This window comes from Hemitrygon akajei, chromosome 12, assembly GCF_048418815.1.
Source record: "Hemitrygon akajei chromosome 12, sHemAka1.3, whole genome shotgun sequence".
Lineage (NCBI taxonomy): Eukaryota > Metazoa > Chordata > Chondrichthyes > Myliobatiformes > Dasyatidae > Hemitrygon > Hemitrygon akajei.
Window position 1 is genome coordinate 50,948,169 of NC_133135.1, and position 18,957 is coordinate 50,967,125.

Here is an 18,957-nt window from a genome sequence, read left to right on the forward strand (position 1 = left end):
TTAATACTAGATCAAGTATTGTGCACACTCTCTTTGGAACTTCTACGTACTGATTAAGGAAACTTTCCTGAACACATTTGACAAACTCTATCCCATCTAATACTTTCACATTATGGAAGTGCCAGTCAATATTTGGGAAGTTAAAATCACAAGGAATCCAAAGGAATGCTTGTGTCACAGGGGGACATGGAATAGACCCAAGTGCAGGACCCAGGCACTTAAGTACTAGGGGCAGGACAGGGATAACTAAAGGATAGAACAAGATGGGGAGACCATGGCGTGCAAGGGGGACGTGGCGTGCAGGGGTAACGCTGGGGTTCAGGCAGGCGAGGCGAGATCCCGGAGTTCATGGCGAGGCAGGGTCTTGGCTAGGCTAGCGGATGGGTCTGAGGGACAAGGGGCGCTAGGAGGAGAGCCCCCTGGGCGGCCTGCATACTCCTGGGCAGGGCCAACTCCCAGGCAGGAACACGGAGGTCTGGGCAAGGCGCGGAACACCTGGGCAGGTGCAGGGCGCAGCCCTTCGGGAGCAAGGGGTAGGAAGGGGCATAGACCTCAGGGCAGGCCGCATAATCCTGGGCGGGGCGCAACCCTTCAGAGGAGAGGGGTAGGAAAGGGACAGAATACCCCCCACCGGGCAACAGCAGTCCAGCCTGCTTACCCAACAGAGGCAAGGGAACAAAAGGGAACTCGGTCCAGGGTGACGATGGGAACAGACTGGCAGAAATAGAAGGTGAGCAGTGGGGACTCCAAGCCGGGAGGAACAGAACGAGACCGGGCGAATAGCACAGGCTGGACAAACATGACACATGGGTCGGAGCACAGAAACAGGGCGACCAGCACAAACAGGACGACCAGGGTCAGGACAGGACAGGACAAACAGGCGAGCGGCACAAACTAGGCGAACAGGACAGACCAGCAAACAGGTTCCAAGCAGGACAACCCCGCCCCAACTGGGCTCAGTCCCAGGACCCCTTATAAACACCTGCCAGCTGAATAGGCAACAGGTGTGCCTCATTAAGCCAAGAGGATCCTAATTGATCCTAAGGGTGACGGGAGGGACGGCTGCAAGACCCGGAGTCTGGAGTCCGCAGACCGGGTCAAGACCCGGAATGCGGGCTCCGGGCCGGACCATGACAGCTTGATTATAGGGTGAGTGCAGTTCTACTATCAATCAAGAAGCTCCAAAGCATTGAAGCCAAGCAGCCTGCTTGACTGACACCCTATTCTACTAAACTGATGTACCAAAGCTACAGAATGCACCATCTGCAGACTGCACTGCAACATTTTGATATATTCCTTTCTTGATGGCTACCCAATGCTTCAAATCTATAAGAACAGTCTGGCTAGTTTTTACGGCTGGGACATCAGTTATAGCATTCAGAAGATCACAGGAATGGTCCTTCAACCCACCACATCCATAAAGCCTTTTCGGTCCATCTAGGCTTTACTTATACTCGGCCATATCATTTTATGAATTGCCTACTCAAGTGCTTGTCCACATGGCTCTTAGATATTGTGACTGTATCTGATTTCACAATCTCTTTTGGTAGTGAGTTCCAGATATCAACCACTTTATGTAAAAATCTTCCCTTCAAATCCACTGTAATACTCCTTCCTCTCACATTAGACAAGATTCCCTCTTGTTTTTGACAACCCTGCCATGAGAAAAAAAGATTCAAACTATTGACAATATCTATGTCTCTTGTGATTTGATATAGCTTTATCAGATCACATCTCAGCCTCCTTTGCTCCAGGAAAATAAGTCCTCCCCATGATCATGGTTCTCCAATCCATGTAGTATCCTGGTGAAACTTCCCTGCAATCTCCAGTGCAATCATATCCTCCCCTTAGGAGGCGACAAGAAATGCACATAGTGCTCCGTGCAGCCCAATCATTTTTGTCAAGTTGTAACATCCCAATTTTTATATTACATGCATTTATCTATGAAGACAAGTATGCCCATTTCTATTTACCCAGTTGCCAATTTCAAGGATTATGGTCTTGAAACCCAAAATTCCTCTGATAGTAACATTCCCTTAGTATCCTTGCATTTACTGTAGATGTTCTAGTGTTATCTGACTTCTCAAAATGCATCACTTCACTTCTGCCCAACTCTCCATCTGATTTATACCCTGCTATAATCTGAGACAACCTTACTCATTATCTATAAAACCAGAAACTTACAAAACTGACTCATCAAACTTCATTTCATCAACAGATTTACTATTCATACCTCCTACATTCAGATCAAAATCATGATTATGCACTGTATTTCAAATAACAAAGGTCCCATACCAACACCTGTGGTACTACACTGGTCACATACATTGAATCAGAAAAGCATCCTTCTACCTTTATCCTGTATCTCCTGTCAGTAAAGCCAATTTTAGATATAATTAGCCAGCTCAACCTCCACCTCAACCCTATGAGTCTCAACCTTCCGAACTAACCTACCAGGCATGATCTTGTCAAATTCTACCACTCTTCCTTCATCTCGTATCTTATTGCCTAGTCTCAGAACCTTTCGCGCAACCAATGCTTTCAAGTTGTTCAATGGCATGTCTTTGTGGTCACTGGAACTTCCTCCACAACAGCGTTGTCGTAGTTCTTTTACCAGAAAATCCCAGTGGTTGAAGAAGGTAACATTATCACATCACCTCTGTCCTTGTTGGCCTTGCCAATGAAGAGGACTGTGGCAACCTCAGCAATTTCATGCCAAGTTGGCCAAGTAAAAGATCCCCTCTCATAGCATCCATTATGACCAAGGCTCTGGCAACTGCTGAATACTATCATCAAGTTGGCAGCCTCAAAGCAATAGATATTAACTGCAATGGTCCAAGCTTTCCCAAAGAAAGAATGAAGCAATTCTTAGGTAGAAAAGCTTTCACAAAGACCCTTAAGAAAGTACCTGCATAGCTACAATACTTGTGCCAGATTCCAAAACTGACATCAATGTTTTAGTATAAGAGATTAACATATTTAAATTGATTCCATGTTTCTACAGAGGACATTTTCCTATAGCGGTCTTGAGTGTTTGTTTTAAATACAGAAATTTGTCAAATCTGTCTAGGGTATTTGACTCAAAGCCAACTTCTATGTAAATATTTAACCACATATCAGCTTCCAAATCTATTCATTTACAGGGCTTAAAATTCTTCACTTTGATTTTGCACACAGAGAAAAAGTAAACATGTTAATTGAGATAAAAGGTATGAAGGTAATTTATGAAGTACAGGACCACAGTTAGAAATTTGAATTTAGGCACCAGCATAAATGTGGTTAATAGCTGTCCATTTTACTCTTCACGTGATATTTAGCTCCACTGAAGTTAGCAGAAGCAAGTATCAGGAGGGGATACATACAACAAGTGGCCAAAACTATAGTGGCTATTTAGAGCTGGAAAACAAGGACCAATATTTACTCATCAACTTTCAGCAAAGTACATTAAAAAATCATGAATCATGCATTTTCCCATTTGTTTTGCATATTTGCTTCTTGCCTCCTTGACAAGTGCAAAACAAAACATAGACTAGTCAATATAATATTGTCATACTATACAAACACTTCATCACTGTTGATATCAAGAAATGTTCTTTTTAATTAAACTAACGTAATTTCTAACAGGTTGGATCTCACATCTTGCTTGTACATCCTACCTTAATTCTGCATGTTTATTTTTTACATAATTCTTGATAAAGACTCAATAGGCTTTATCCAGTCATAATGTTTTTGTTCATCTCTATGAACATATTTAAGGATGGAAACCAGATTTACAGCAGTGGTCAAACACATAAAAAGTCTACAGTAGGTTTCTGTCTTTTCTTTCCCTTCTCTTGCATGCATTTTTACTAACGTTACCAACAGAAGAAATTACAGGCCCAATTTTACTTTTAACTCTGAATGTTAGGCAAATACCAATCTTTTTTAGTTAAACCAAAAAAGGAAACAACAGCTTTCTTTTAACAAGAAAATTCAGCTATAGAAGTGAATTTTGAGAAAACCCAAACTTAGAAGGTGAAGATGCAGAATAGCATGCTTTCATCATTATAAATGGAGCCAAGAGATTAAGGCTGGTCATACAGCTGCTATTGAACTTCTTACAAATTAAGTGCACTTATTTGAACACATTATATGTGGACTGCTAACTTAACACTGCTTCCCTCAAATGTTTTAAATATGATGACTGATAACAGCCTATCTTGTTTCTGCATTTCCACAGGAGCTGAACCACAGCACCAGAAATTTTAACCCCTTTGATTCTATTAAATATCAAATTTTAAACCCACTGAACCAGAACAAATTCTAGAGTAAATCCTTATTCACCAGAAACTAATAATGGTAACATGGGAATCCATCCCCCTCTGGTCTGACTTAGTCAGTAGAAATAAGAGAGTTTGGTAGAAAACTCAAATGCCTGCTGTACTTCTTCACTGGGATTTCATTATATAAACCCTAAGCAGTCATTCCCAGAGAAAAATGTTCAATAGGGAAAATAAAATAAAATTACTATAGTTACAATAAAAGTAATACTGTAGGTCAAAGGGCCTTTGGCACTTTAAAGCTCTCAAAAACCAGGTTCTGGGAAACAGCAAGAGATTGGGATAATTTAAATACCTTTTTAAAATTGGCAGCATAGAGACAAATTAGCTCTTTCTGTGATTTAAAATTTTATAAAATGGAATTAAAGAAGCTTTTGGTTTTACGGATCTATAAGACCATAAGACATAGGAGCAGAATCAGGCCATTTGGCCCATCGAGTCTGCTCCACCATTCAATCATGACTCATCCTTTTTTTGAATTTCCTCCTCAACCAGAATTCCTGGCCTTCTCCCCATAACCTTTGATGCCATGTCCAATAAAGAACCTATCAATCTCTGCCTTAAATACACCCAAAGACCTGGCCTCCACAGCAGCATGTGGCAACAAATTTCACAATTTCACCACTCTTTGGCTAAAGAAATTTCTCTGCATCCCTGTTTTGAAAGGGTGCCCCTCTATCCTGAGGTTGTGCCCTCTTGTCCTAGACTCTCCCACCATGGGAAACATTCTTTCCACATCTACTCTGTCTAGGCCTTTCAACTTTTGAAAGGTTTCACAGATATCCCCCTCATCCTTCAGATCTAGTGCTTTCCCAGCATATATGACAATAGACAATAGGTGCAGGAGTAGGCCCTTCGGCCCTTCGAGCCAGCACCGCCATTCACTGTGATCATGGCTGATCATCCACAATCAGTACCCCGTTCTTGCCTTCTCCCCATAATTCTCCCCATATCCCTTGACTCCACTATCTTTAAGAGCTCTATCTAACTCTTTCTTGAAAGCATCCAGAGAATTGGCCTCCACTGCCTTCTGAGGCAGAGCATTCCACAGATCCACAACTCTCTGGGTGAAAAAGTTTTCCCTCAACTCCATTCTAAATGGCCTACCCCTTATTCTTAAACTGTGTCCTCTGGTTCTGGACTCCCCCAACATCGGGAACATGTTTCCAGCCTCTAGCGTGTTCAATCCCTTAATAATCTTATATGTTTCAATCAGATCCCCTCTCATCCTTCTAAATTCCAGTGTATACAAGCCCAGTCGCTCCAATCTTTCAACATATGACAGTCCCGCCATCCCAGGAATTAACCTCATGAACCTACGCTGCATACCCTGAATAGTAAGAATGTCCTTCCTCAAATTTGGAGACCAAAACTGCACACAATACTCCAGGTGTGGTCTCACCAGGGCCCTGTACATCTGCAGAAGGACCTCTTTGTTCCTATACTCAACTCCTCTTGTTATGAAGGCCAACATGCCATTAGCTTTCTTCACTGCCTGCTGTACCTGCATGCTTACTTTCAGTGACTGATGAACAAGGACACCGAGATCTCGTTGTACTTCCCCTTTTCCTAACTTGACACCATTCAGATAGTAATCTGCCTTCCTGTTATTGCCACCAAAGTGGATAACCTCACATTTATCCACATTAAACTGCATCTGCCATGCATCTGCCCACTCACCCAACCTATCCAAGTCACCCTGCATACTCATAACATCCTCCTCACATTTCACATTGCCACCCAGCTTTCTGTCATCTGCAAATTTGCTAATGTTACTTTTAATCCCTTCATCCAAATCATTAATGTATATTATAAATAGCTGCGGCCGCAGCACCGAGCCTTGCGGTACCCCAGTAGTCACTGCCTGCCATTCTGAAAGGGACCCGTTAATCCCTACTCTTTGTATCCTGTCTGCCAACCAATTTTCTATGCATGTCAGTACCCTACTCCCAATATCATGTGCTGTAATTTTGCCCACTAATCTCTTATGTGGGACCTTATCCAAGGCTTTCTGAAAGTCCAGGTACGCTACATCCACTGGCTCTCCCTTGTCCATTTTCATAGTTACATCCTCAAAAAATTCCAGAAGATTAGTCAAGCATGATTTCCCCTTCGTAAATCCATGCTGACTCAGACCAATCCTGTTACTGCTATCCAAATGTGCCGCTATTTCATCTTTTATAATTGACTCCAGCATCTTCCCCACCACTGGTGGCAGGCTACCCGGTCTATAATTCCCTGTTTTCTCTCTCCCTCCTTTCTTAAAAAGTGGGATAACATTAGCTATGCTCCAATCCACAGGGATTGATCCTGAATCTATAGAACATTGGAAAATGATTACCAATGCGTCCACGATTTCCAGAGCCACCTCCTTAAGTACCCTGGGATGCAGACTATCAGGCCCTGACGAATGAACTCTTTTTGGGTTTCCAGCCGGGTACAGCTATAGATTTTAACTGACGTTTTGATAATAAACTCTGCCATCTTCATCACGGATGATGTCTGTGCATGTCTAGTCCAGTGACATTTACAAAATCTATCCCGCCAGATTGGTTACTCCTCATCCAATCAGGTTTCCGCTGTCCCACCTTGTTTACAATCAAATTCAGATTCTTAATTAGAGCGAGACCTTTGTCTTTGTTAAAATTATTTTCATCTAGTTTTATTTCATCATTGGATGCCCAAGATGATAAAATACCTTCTTGAGCCATTGTATTTCAACATAATTACCAACATTAACACCATCCCTAATGTAAAAAAGATACAAGTACAGTCGGTCCTCCTTATCCGCGGGGGATTGGTTCCGGGACCTCCCGCAGATACCAAAAAAACGCGGATGCTTAAGCCCCTTATTTAACCTGTCTCAGTGCGGTGGACTTTCGGACCCGGCAGAGCTCGGGACCCGCCGCCCGTGGCTGCTTTCTATTCTGTTGATGGAAAACGATCACGATTGAAAATAAAGTAGAAATAATAAAGTTATCAGAAAGAGGTGAAATGCCATCGGTCATTGGAAAAGCATTAGGCTACAGTCGGTCAACAATCAGAACAATTTTAAAGGATGAAGTGAGAATAATGGAGCATGTAAAGGCCATGCCCCGATGAAAGCTACAACTATTACTAACCAATGCAGTGGTTTAATTATTGAAATACATATGTTTCTTAAGTGTTTTATATGCATAGAAAGGTAAAATATATACTATATACTAAGACAAACGTTTTACTAACTGATGCTAAATAATACCGAAAATGTACCTGTTCTGACTTAGAGAACTTCCGTCTTTTTTCAATTCCCGATCCGCGGTAAATATGCACATCCTCCCGTATACTTTAAATCATCTCTAGATTACTTAAAATACCTAATACAATGTAAATTCTATGTAAATAGTTGTTATACTGTATTGTTTAGGGAATAATGACAAGAAAGAAAAGTCTGTACATGCTCAAACAACGAGTGCTGGAGAGAGAACTTCCGGCTTTCCCGATCTGCAGCTGGTTGAATCCGCGCATGCAGAACCTGCAGATAAGGATTTAGACTGTATTCAGAAAAAAATGTGTTGATCAAAAACTTAGAAGTTAGTTTCAAAGAGTGTTGGGGTGCTGCACAGAATTGTATCACGGAGGACACAATTATCAGGAGGCAAATCTGGCAAACCTTCACTCAGCTTGCTTCCAATATAAAGAAGGATAAAGATGAATTAACATGAGATACAAAAGTGTTATCTCTTACATCACTTACCAGCAGTTGCAAATGTGTAAGGACAGTTCCTTTCTACAGCATATTCTGTTGCAGATAATTAGCTACACAAATATTCCTATTCAAGACACTGGCCACAACACTATGTCCTCAGAATACATCGACGCAGTCCAAAATTTTAAATTCTAATTACTTTTATTTTGTAAGCAAATATGGCACTCGATTAATGTTTGTTACTTAACAGCAGTACTTTACTGTAATACAACATTGGAAATTCTTACACACACAAAACGCAGCAGGAACTCAACTGCCATATCAGCTGCATTTTGGACTCTCGGAGAGACGTCCATTCAGCCAAAAATAACACAACTTTTAGCCAGTGACTCCACTTTGGTAGAGTACTAGATCAGAAAGCTTAAAGGGTTTATCTGAAACTGCACATCTCTATAATTTAAAAAATCTGAAAATTTGCAGAGAACCTTTTGAAATAATGGCATATTCAATTATAAAAGGCTAAAAGTAGGATTGAAAAAATATATCTCTTATATGCATTAATTGTACACAAAAAGTTTAAATGCATATCTTAACATGTGCACCCATTTTCTGTCAAAGTTCTACCCTTCAGAAAGTTGGGCTGAATGCTTACTGTACTGATTTAACTTTGCATTGATGCCATCATCCTGTCATCATTCACATACATGATAAGATCATAAATGTGTATGGCAACAGTTTCTGACTGATCAAGCAGAAATTGAATCAAAGAGTCACCCTTGATGACTTTACTTGAGCTCTTCCCAGTTAAACAAGTTGTAAATCGCACAGCAAGTCAGGAGCATATATATGATCTCTGTTGGGACATAAATTTTATTTTCACTGACTTTCAATTGTTTTTCTTTTGCTCAGAACCATCTCTAAGAAAGATTACAGCATTTTGCGCAGGTTGCAATGGCAATATCCAGACAGTAACTCAATCTGGCACGTTACAAAATATAGGATACCCCATCAGAGTACAATACCTTATTTCACCTTTCCGTTCTCTCTGAATTCCACCTGTTCTATCACTGGTTACTTGTTCCTTACCCACACATTCCTTCCTAACATATTCCATTCCCTTCTTTCTATTCTTAAACATTCTGCCAATAAGTAGAGTACACTTTGATACACTAACTTGCTTCCCAACAGGTGATGAATGAATGAGATGGCAGACTGTGAGTATTTAAGTGCATTACAGGTGTCCAACCCCACCCCCCCCCCACCTTTACAAAGGTAGAGCATTCCTATGAAACCTTTCTTAAGCAGAAATGGCGTAAAGCGAAGAACCATTAATTTATATGGCAAAAATTTTCGTAAAAGCGAAAATCCTCTTTGTAATGCGAAAACAGGTTCCTAATGTAGGTCTTTTGTAAAAGCGAAGTGGTGTAAAGCGAACATTCGTAAAGTGAGGGACACCTGGGTACTTAGAAATGGAAGAAACAACAATAATGATTTATTAATGCAAGAATGGCCCTATTTAATAAAACATTTCTTGATCCTTAATTTAGTGTTAGTCCAAACTTAGCACCCAACAGATGCAGCAAAAATAATAGATGGAAAGCAATTTAAAAGTTTTAATGTGATGTCAAATGGCTCCCAAGTATAATTATTGATTTGGTATAATTGGTGAAATGTATGTATATTTTTAATCACTTTTACATTATTTTTCTATTTTATGAATGCTTATGTATTTCCCTTTGTGCCAAAGTAGTGCATGCATTGGGCACACAATGTCAAAAATATCACATTAGTGAGGCATTTTCCAATGGGAATTAAGCAACAGTTAGATTACACAAAAATCAATGCTGTTTTTTTTTGTGACAACAGATATTTTATCTTCACAAAAAGTCAAGACTTTCAAAAGCAATGAAAGCATCAATTTGAACAAAATCACTCATTTCAGTCATATAGAGTACTTAGATTGTCAAAAACACAATGACAACATCACAAGAATGCATTTTGAACTGATACTACAAATGAACAAGAAATAAATGAATGAATTAACTTAATTTTAGTAATAAAATATACACTCAGTGGCCGCTTTATTAGGTACACTTTGCTCATTAATGCAAATATCTAATCAGCCAATCATGGGGCAGCAACTCAATGCATAAAATTATGTAGACATGTTCAAGAAGTTCAGTTGTTGTTCAGACCAAACATCAGAGTGGGGATGAAATGTGATTGAAGTGACTTTGACCATGAATGATTGTTGATGCCAGACAGGCATTATCCAGACTAACCTAACAACAGGATAATTTACAATGATCAATTAGCCTACTAACTGTAACATCTCTGGACTGTGGGAGGAAACCAGGGCACTTGGGGAAAATCCACGCATTCCACAGGGCGGAAATACAGAGATTCCTTATAGAACGGTGCTGGAACTTAACTCCAAACTCCAGAACGCCACGAGCTGTAATAGTGTCACGCTAACCGTTATGCTCCATGGCACCCCACACATAATAGTCTCTAGAGTTTACAGAGAATGGTGTGAAAAACAGAAAAACATCCTGTAAGCAGCAGTTCTGTGGACAAAAATTCTTGTTAAATGTGAGAGGTCAGATGAGAATAGCCAGAGTGGTTTAAGCAGACAGTAACTCAAGTAGCCACACATCACAACAATGGTGTGCAGAAAACTCCCTGAATGCTTATCTTCAAGAACAAAAATAAAGACCATACAGCGATGTATTCATTACCAATTCAACATTTTTTTCAACTGCAACATGGGTTATGCACAATTTGTTGGTGTAGTACCTCCAATCTTTCAATGTACAAAGTACAAAGTAAAGTTTATTGCAAAGTACATATGTCACTACATAGAACCCTGAGATTAATTTTCATATGGGAATACTCAACAAAATCATAGAATAGTAACTATAACAGAATCAATGAAAGACAGACCAACTAGGGCGTTCAACCAGAATGCAGAACTGTGCAAATGCAAAGATAAATAATAGCAATAAATAATGAGAACATGAGATGAAGAGTTCTTGAAAGTGAGTTCATTGGTTGAGGGAACATTTCAATGATGGGACAAATGAAGTTGTGTGAAGTTACCTACTTTTGTTCAAGAGCCTGATGGTTGAGGGATAGTAACCCTCAATCCTGTGAATCCTGAGGCTCTTGTAATTTCTTTCTGATGGCAGCAGCGAGAAGAGAGCATGATCTGGGTGCTGGGAATCCCTGATGATAGATGCTGTTTTCCTATGACAGTGTTTAATGTAGATACTTTCAACAGTTGGGAAGGCTTTACCCATGATGAACTGGGCCAAATCCACTACTTTTTGTAGAATTTTCCATCCAAGGACATTGGTGTTTCCATACCAGGCTCTGATGCAGCCAGACAATATACTGTCTACTACACAGCTACAGAAGTTTGTCAAATTTGTAGATGTCTTGCCGAATCTCCGCAAACTCCTAAGGAAGTAGAGGTGCTCCCAGGTTTTCTTCCTAATTCCACATATGTGCTGGGCCCAGGACAGATCATCTGAAATAGCAATACCTAGGAATTTAGAGCTGCTAACTCTTTCCAGTTCTGATCCTCTGATGAGACTGGCCCATGGAGCTCTGATTCCCCTCTCTTGAAGTCTATAATCAGTTCCTTGGTCTTGCTGAGATTGATTGAGAGGCTGTCATTATGATACCACTCAGTCAGATTTTTAATGTCTCTCCTTCATGCTGATTCATCACCACCTTTGATTCAGGCCACAACAGTGTTGTCTTCAGCAAACTTGAATATGGCATTGGAGTTGTATTTAGCCACAATGTCATAAGTGTAAAGCAAGTAGAGCAGGGGGCTAAGCACACAGCCTTGTGGTGTATCTGTATTGATGGAGATCGTGGAGGAGATACTGTTGCCCATCCGAACTTACTGGGTTCTACAAGTGAGGAAATCGAGGATCCAATTCCACAAGGATGTATTGAGGCCAAGGTCTTGGAGCTCATTGATTAGTTCTGAGGAGATGATAGCTACAGTTGATACAGATCATCCTGATGTCTGCATCTTTACCCAAACACATTTTAATCACTAAATTATCAATAACTGTGTATTTTGTTACTGCGGAATCCATTTCTAAACATCTATTTCTCTTTCCTGCTGCAAACCATGTCTACACTTTAAGCAAGCATTTGTTCTGACATCTCCTTTTGTAGCTTTGTGTCAATATTTTGTGAACACTCCTGGAAAGAGCAGTTAAAAGATGACTTTATTTAAATAATACATTGGTCATTTATTTCAGTGGAAGAACATGCATTTACATAGCACCTTTCATGGTATTTTTTAAGGATATACCAAAGTGCTCAGGAGTTAAAGTGTTTTTGAGCTTAGTCACTGATATAATGCAAGAAAAGTAAAACTAATTTGAAAATGCAAGTCTGCAGAAACAATGGCATACTGAATTACAGTAGCCTAGAAATTTTAGTGCATCCATTGGATCAGCACAGATGCAGTGGGCCAACAACTATTTTAGTACTAAGCCACAGTATCAAACATCAGTTACAACCAAAGTGGAAATCTTCAGTCACAACAGATGGTGTATACATGCATGCCACCTGGTCTTCCTTGCACAAAACCAGGCTTACAGTGCTAGATGTGGGCAGGCATCTTTAGAACAGTCGCTTTGTAATGGGAAGGGAGGGGATAAAGAGAAAAAGGAGTTGAATTCCAGGAGGTATTCGGGCTGTTCTGTTTCAGCGAGGATGAACAAGTATTCAGAGGGAGGGAGTCAGAAGAGAGCACAGTACTGGAGGCAAAGAGGGAGTGGGAATTGGTAAGCCATAAGACCATAAGATATAGAATTCGAATTAGGCCATTCAGCTCATTAGGTGTGCTCTGCCAATCCATCCTGGATGATTTATTATCCTTCTAAACCCATTCTCCTCCCTTCTCCCCATAACCATTTGGCATCCTTACTAATCAAGAACCTACCAAGTTCCGTTTCAAATACACTCAACAACTTGGTGTTCACAACTGCTTGTTGCAATGAATTTCACAGATTCACTACCATCTGGCTAAAGAAATTCCCCCTCATCTCTGTTCTAAACGGACGACCTGTATTCTGAGGCTGCGCCCTTTGGTCCACAACTCCACCACTATAGGAAACATCTTCTCCACATCGATTCTGTCAGTCTTCCTATATTCAATAGGCTTCAATGAGATCCGCACTCATTCCTCTAAACTCCAGTGAGTACAGGTCCAGAGCCATAAGTAACTTTTCATACATTAACCTTTTCATTCTCTGAATCATTCTCATAAACTTCCTCTGATCCCTCTCCAATGCCAGTAAACTTTTCTTAGATAAGGGGCTCAAACCTGCTCATCGCACTCTAAAACATCTAAAATATGGACAAACTTCTATAGATGTCCAGTGAAAAGTACATTGACTGGTTGCATTATGGCCTGGTATGAAAATACCAATGCCCTTGAACAGAAATCCCTACAAAAAAGTAGTGCATACAGCCCAGTCCATCACAGGCAAAGCCCTCCCCACCATTGAGAAGGTACCATCAAGAAGGTACAGGAGTCTTAGGACTCACACCACCAGGTTCAGGAACAGTTACTACTCTTCAACCAACAGGCTCTTGAACCAGAGGGGATAACTTCACTCAACTTCACTTGCCCTATCCCTGACCCATTCTCACAACCTGTGGATTCACTTTCAAGGACTCTGCATCTCTTGTTCTTAATATTTATTGCTTATTTTTTATTATGATTATTACTATTTCTTTTTGTATTTGCAGTTTGTCATCTTCTGTAGATTGGTCCCTCATTCATCCTGTTAGGTGTGATCTTTCATTGATTCTATTGTGTTTCTTGAATTTACTAGGAATACCCATAACACAAGAGGGAGGAGCAAGGAAAGATGGCGCCAGCAGTTTTTACAGACACAGGCAACTTCTTCCACTTTGTCCAAGAAACAGCTTATTCTTCTTCTCTTATGTCTTTCCTTTCTTTTCAGGGTGCTTGGGGTTCTGTCAGAGTCAGGAATCTGCAGTTCAAACTACAGTTTTTCGCAAGCAGTGGATTTTAGTCTGTGCGGCCTAGCGCTTTTCTATCTCCAGGAACAGCCTGGAAGTGGTATATCTTCGGGGAATGGCCCTGTGGATGACACAGTTCCTCCCTGATTTCACCTGTTACGTACCCCGTAACTGGGTCACTTACCAGCAAAGATAGAGAGGTCCGTTGAAGTCTGATGGTACTATTTTTAACAGTATTTATTGATAAAAATACACAAAAATAATATCAATGCAACCATACAGATAATATACATCGTCAATACTAAATCTAAAAGCGCGGGTATAATAATAATCAATAAGAAATAACTCTATCGTTGTCTAGGGGATAATGTATTGTCCGATGGAAATTTAAAAGTCACTGAAGTTCATTCAAGCTGCAGGTTGCAGCCTTTGGTTGGAGTCAAGAGAGAGAGTTTAAAACTTGCCCATTCCTTTTATGATGTCAATCCTTCGAGAGTCGTTGGGGCTGATTTCTCCTTTGTTTTAGCTAAAGCCGTTCTTCCGTGGTAAGGCCCACCAATTCCGAGGCAAATGGAAAAGGATGCACGTGGGCTTTCCACCGGCTTTCGCTATTACGCTGTTACAGGATTTCTAGCGTTTCTTCTGGTGCGTCTGAAGGGGCCGTTCCCCAGACCCTCTTTTATCCTTACTCACGGGGTCTCAGATGTCAATCAGGTTGGGGAGGATGCCATCCCCCCAACCAGCCCACGTTGCTCCTTCCTTGAGGACGTCAATGAATAGCGCAGTGCTCAATACACAATTCCGTCTCCAAGAGACAATGGTCGGTTCCCGTGGCTTTGAAATCGCTGAGGGCCAGGACATTCCAAACGTCTCTCTCTCATTTCCTGGGTCTCCTGACATGAATTAATAGCAATCTTGCGATTCTCAAAAAGGAGGGGGCACAGGTGTAACACACCGAATGAGGCATCGTGGGAGACCAAACTATTGAGCAGCAGACAGTGTGTTTGCTAATCACTAGCTGTTATCGGAAGAAGGATCCTGCACTAAAGGAAGCCCTCTCCCTCTCGCATTCTCTCTTGATGGTGAGTGAGAGCTTGTCGGTCCTCGAGACAATTTGGGAGGGCGGGGGAGGGTGCTTGGAGAAGCAACACAGAAGATTGTAACATCTATACAGCGATTTGCTGGTCTCTGCTCTCATTGTTGCAGGAGCGACCACTCTTTCCCTCGATGGAGAGAGACAGCCTGTTTGAGGTACCAAAATGTTGGGTTACGGACTGTAGTTTGGATGGACTCCAGATCAAAGTCTCTTTGACGGCTTTTGCTGTCACTTGCATGGTGGAGTGTGTGGGTTGGTGCTTCTGTTGGAGCAAGTGGGCAAGGGGAGGGTCAATAAGAGAGGGGGAGGCGGTCTTCGGGGCTTTGATGTTTCTATCATTCATTTTTGGGGTTTTGTGTTTTGTGGATGTCTGTGAAGAGCAAGAATATCAAGTTGTATATTGCATATATTCTCTGATATTAAAATGAACCTTCGAACCTTTAAAATCAATCTCGGTTGTATATGGTGACAAATATGTACTTTAATAATAATTTTACTTGAATTTTAAAGGACAGTCTGCTAGATATACTTATGATATATAATGATAGTCAAAGGCAAGGTGTCACTCGGGAAATATTGTACAGCTCTGTTCTTCTTTGGTTAGTGTCTAAGAGTTTTTAAATCTACATGTGAAGGGAGAAAAGGACTCGTTGAAAATTCATTTGATGGACAACATTCTGCTGGTATTGCCTTGGAGTGTCAACTAAAATTTGGGCTCTATAATCTGGCACACAGCAGAACTTATACTAGCTTCACAAAAACAATTATACGTTCAGCAATGTTACAAAATTGTAATATACTTGCATAAAAGAGTGATTTTGAAAGTTAGAGTAACTTCATTAGTGAAATATAAAAATTCATTGTTTTCTTGATATGCCAAAGTTTGAATCATATTTCAATTTTTTTATTCTAAAAAGCTGTCAAATATTCTCTAAAATACTTGTATGCAACAACAGAATTTCCAAAAGTAGTTTGTTTTGTTTTTGTTCAAACGTACAATTATTTTTTGTCCCGGTTACTATTTTGTTTGCTCAGAAGGTAACATTACATATGGTGACAAGTATCAATGTTTGCTCTCATCTTCCCATCATTAAACCATTTCATCCTGATCCTGTGTATAAGAACTAACAGAAACACATTCACTCCTTGAGATCATTTTCTTGAAATAGAAAACTGCATATGCCTCTCATATTTCACATGAAACCACTATTTTACTGAGAGTGCAGACGCACTGAGTCATGCCAGGCAGTGGAAGGGGGGAGTTTGCAAATGTCAGCCAAGAGAACAGCAGCTTTCTTTCATAGTATGGGTCCAATCCACATCACCTGCAAATTCTACCCCCACTCTGCACCCCATGAGGGAATTTAGAAAGACTGTTTCATTGAACAATCTTTACTTTGTCAAATTAAGGCACATTGTCCAGGATTAACTTGTCCTCAAGCTTCAGGATGATCTCATCTTCTGGCTTAGTTTCAGAATGTCCAACTGGAAAATTGCCAAAACTACATCTGCAACACCCCCAACCATTTTGGCATGGTTTACTTCTTTCTCCCTGAAGGTTCCCACTGGAGTAATGAACAATCTTTATTGCAGCAATACCAGACTTTATGTAAACAAATACCTTGTAGTTGCACCTGTGGCCTTCCAAGACAGAAAATCAGGGAGATCAAAGAAATTACCAGCTTTTTCCCAGCAAATGCTTCGCAGTTTCTGTCAAGTTCAAACAGTAAATACAGTTAACTTCATTCTAAAACAAGAAAATATCCTTTCCATGTGATACTTAGCAGATATTTTGGTCTCTTATACTTTAGGTGCTGCTGTGCAGAATATTTACAGTATAACTAATTATCAGTTTTTTTAAACTGTTACATTAATCCACTTAGAAAGATATCTACATTTGTTAGTATAATAAATCACAATTAAAAATGTAAAGATTAACATTAACATAAAGATAATCACATTCCTTCAAAAGTTCTAGCAAAAAAAAAAAATTTATTTTGTTTTAACTGAATATTCTAGAAAAATACTGTGTTGATGCAATTAGGACAGAATGAGTTTCTAGCCATTACATTTTTCAAAATTTTAATCATTTTTCAATGTTCTGCACATTACAGTTGAAGACAGTCCAAGTGGGAAACTGATCATATGAATAAAGAAACACTGGGCAGAACCATCTTCCACATGGTCATCTACCCATGCTTTGCATTTTGTTTTTGTGGTGCTCGGGAGCATTAAATTAAGCTGGAGGCCAAACTGCCATCCTAAAATGCAAATCAAAAATCAAAGAATGACCGGGCCTCAAATGGCATTTCCATAGGTGAAATTGAATTGAATTAATGGCTTTTTGATCTTCAAATTGTTTTTAAACAGTCTATCAACCAAAAATATAAAGAAGTTCAATATATTGACATAATTAAAACAATATTTCAGAAAGTAAATTACTTTAAAACACAAAGTATTATGAATTAATTAAAATACAGCATCCAATAAAGAAAGGTAACCATTTCTCTGATCTGCACTTAGGTTTTTAATGAAGGTCAATAAACACATTCAAAAGTTACATCTGTCAACCCAACACTGGCAATAAAGCTGAATGTCCAGACATCAAAATGCATCAATCCGCAGCGGTGCATTCTTATTCCAACTCTGAACTTAGTGCTGAGTCAGTGGTAAAGCACATCAGATGCTTCTGGCTCATTTTTGGCTTCCATAGAACCATCAAGAAAAGGTAAGTGTGTAGGTCAGATTATGCAATTCAATGACAACAAAACTGTAGCCATTAGTTGTTCCTAACACATTGACACTAGCAACAACATCTCTACCAGAGATATGTCTTACACTGAAGCGATACAAAGGTCTGCAGATCAGAATCAGAATCAGGTTTATTATCACCAACACATCATGGAATTTGTTAACAGGGGCAGCAGTACAATGCTATACATGATAATATAGAGAATAAATAAATCAGTAAATCATTACAGTAAGTATATATATGTATAATAAACAGTTAATTTAAAAGCAGTGCAAAAACAGAAATAATACAAAAACAAAATAGTGGGATAGTGTTCATGGGTTCAACGTCTATTTTTAAAATCAGGGAAGAAGCTGTTTCTGCATTGCTGAGTGTGTACCTTCAGGTTTCTGTACCTCCTTCCTGGTGGTAACAATGAGAAGAGGGCATGGTCTGGGTGATGGGGGTTCTCAATAATGGACACCACCTTTCTAAGGCACCGCTCCTTGAAGATGTCTAGGATTACTACGGAGGCTAGTACCCAAGATGAAGCTGACTAATTTTACAACTTTCCACAGTACATCTGTAGAAGTTTTCAAGAGTTTTAGGTGACAAACCAAATTTCCTCAACCACCTAATGAAATACAGCCGGTATCTTGCCTTCTTTATAGCTGCATTGATATGTTGGAACCAGAGATCCTCAGAGATCTCGACACCCAGGAAGCTGAAATTGCTCACTCTCTCCACTTCTTATCCCTCTATGAGGATTTGTTCGTATTCCCTTGTCTTACCCATTGTGAAGTCCTCAAACAGCTCTTGGGGCTTACTGATGCTGAGTGCAAGGTTGTTGCTACAACACCACTCAACTGTCTGGTATACCTCACTCCTGTACATCCTCTCATCTCCATCTGAGATTCTGCCAACAACAGTTTTATCATCAGCAAATTTATAGATGACATTTGAGCTACACCTGGCCACACAATCATGGGTATAGAGAGAGTGCAGCAGTGGGCTAAACACACACCGCTGAGGTGTGCCAGTGTTGGCTGCCACTGAGGAGGAGATATTACCACCAACAGGCACAGATTGTGTTCTTCCGGTTAGG

General features: G+C 40.2%; 1 protein-coding gene across 6 annotated transcripts in view; it reads right to left on the reverse strand.

Moving 5' to 3' along the window:
- The window catches only part of fggy (FGGY carbohydrate kinase domain containing), a 311,433-nt gene that overhangs the window by 241,847 nt on the left and 50,629 nt on the right, over nt 1-18,957 (reverse strand). For all 6 annotated transcript variants that reach the window (XR_012101045.1, XM_073063082.1, XM_073063081.1 and 3 more), the window contains one exon: nt 16,743-16,831. Coding sequence is in view for 5 of the 6 variants with exons in the window: in XM_073063082.1 (XP_072919183.1) it covers nt 16,743-16,831 (89 nt within the window). In the remaining variant the exon portion in view is untranslated. The remainder of the gene's footprint in view (nt 1-16,742; nt 16,832-18,957) is intronic.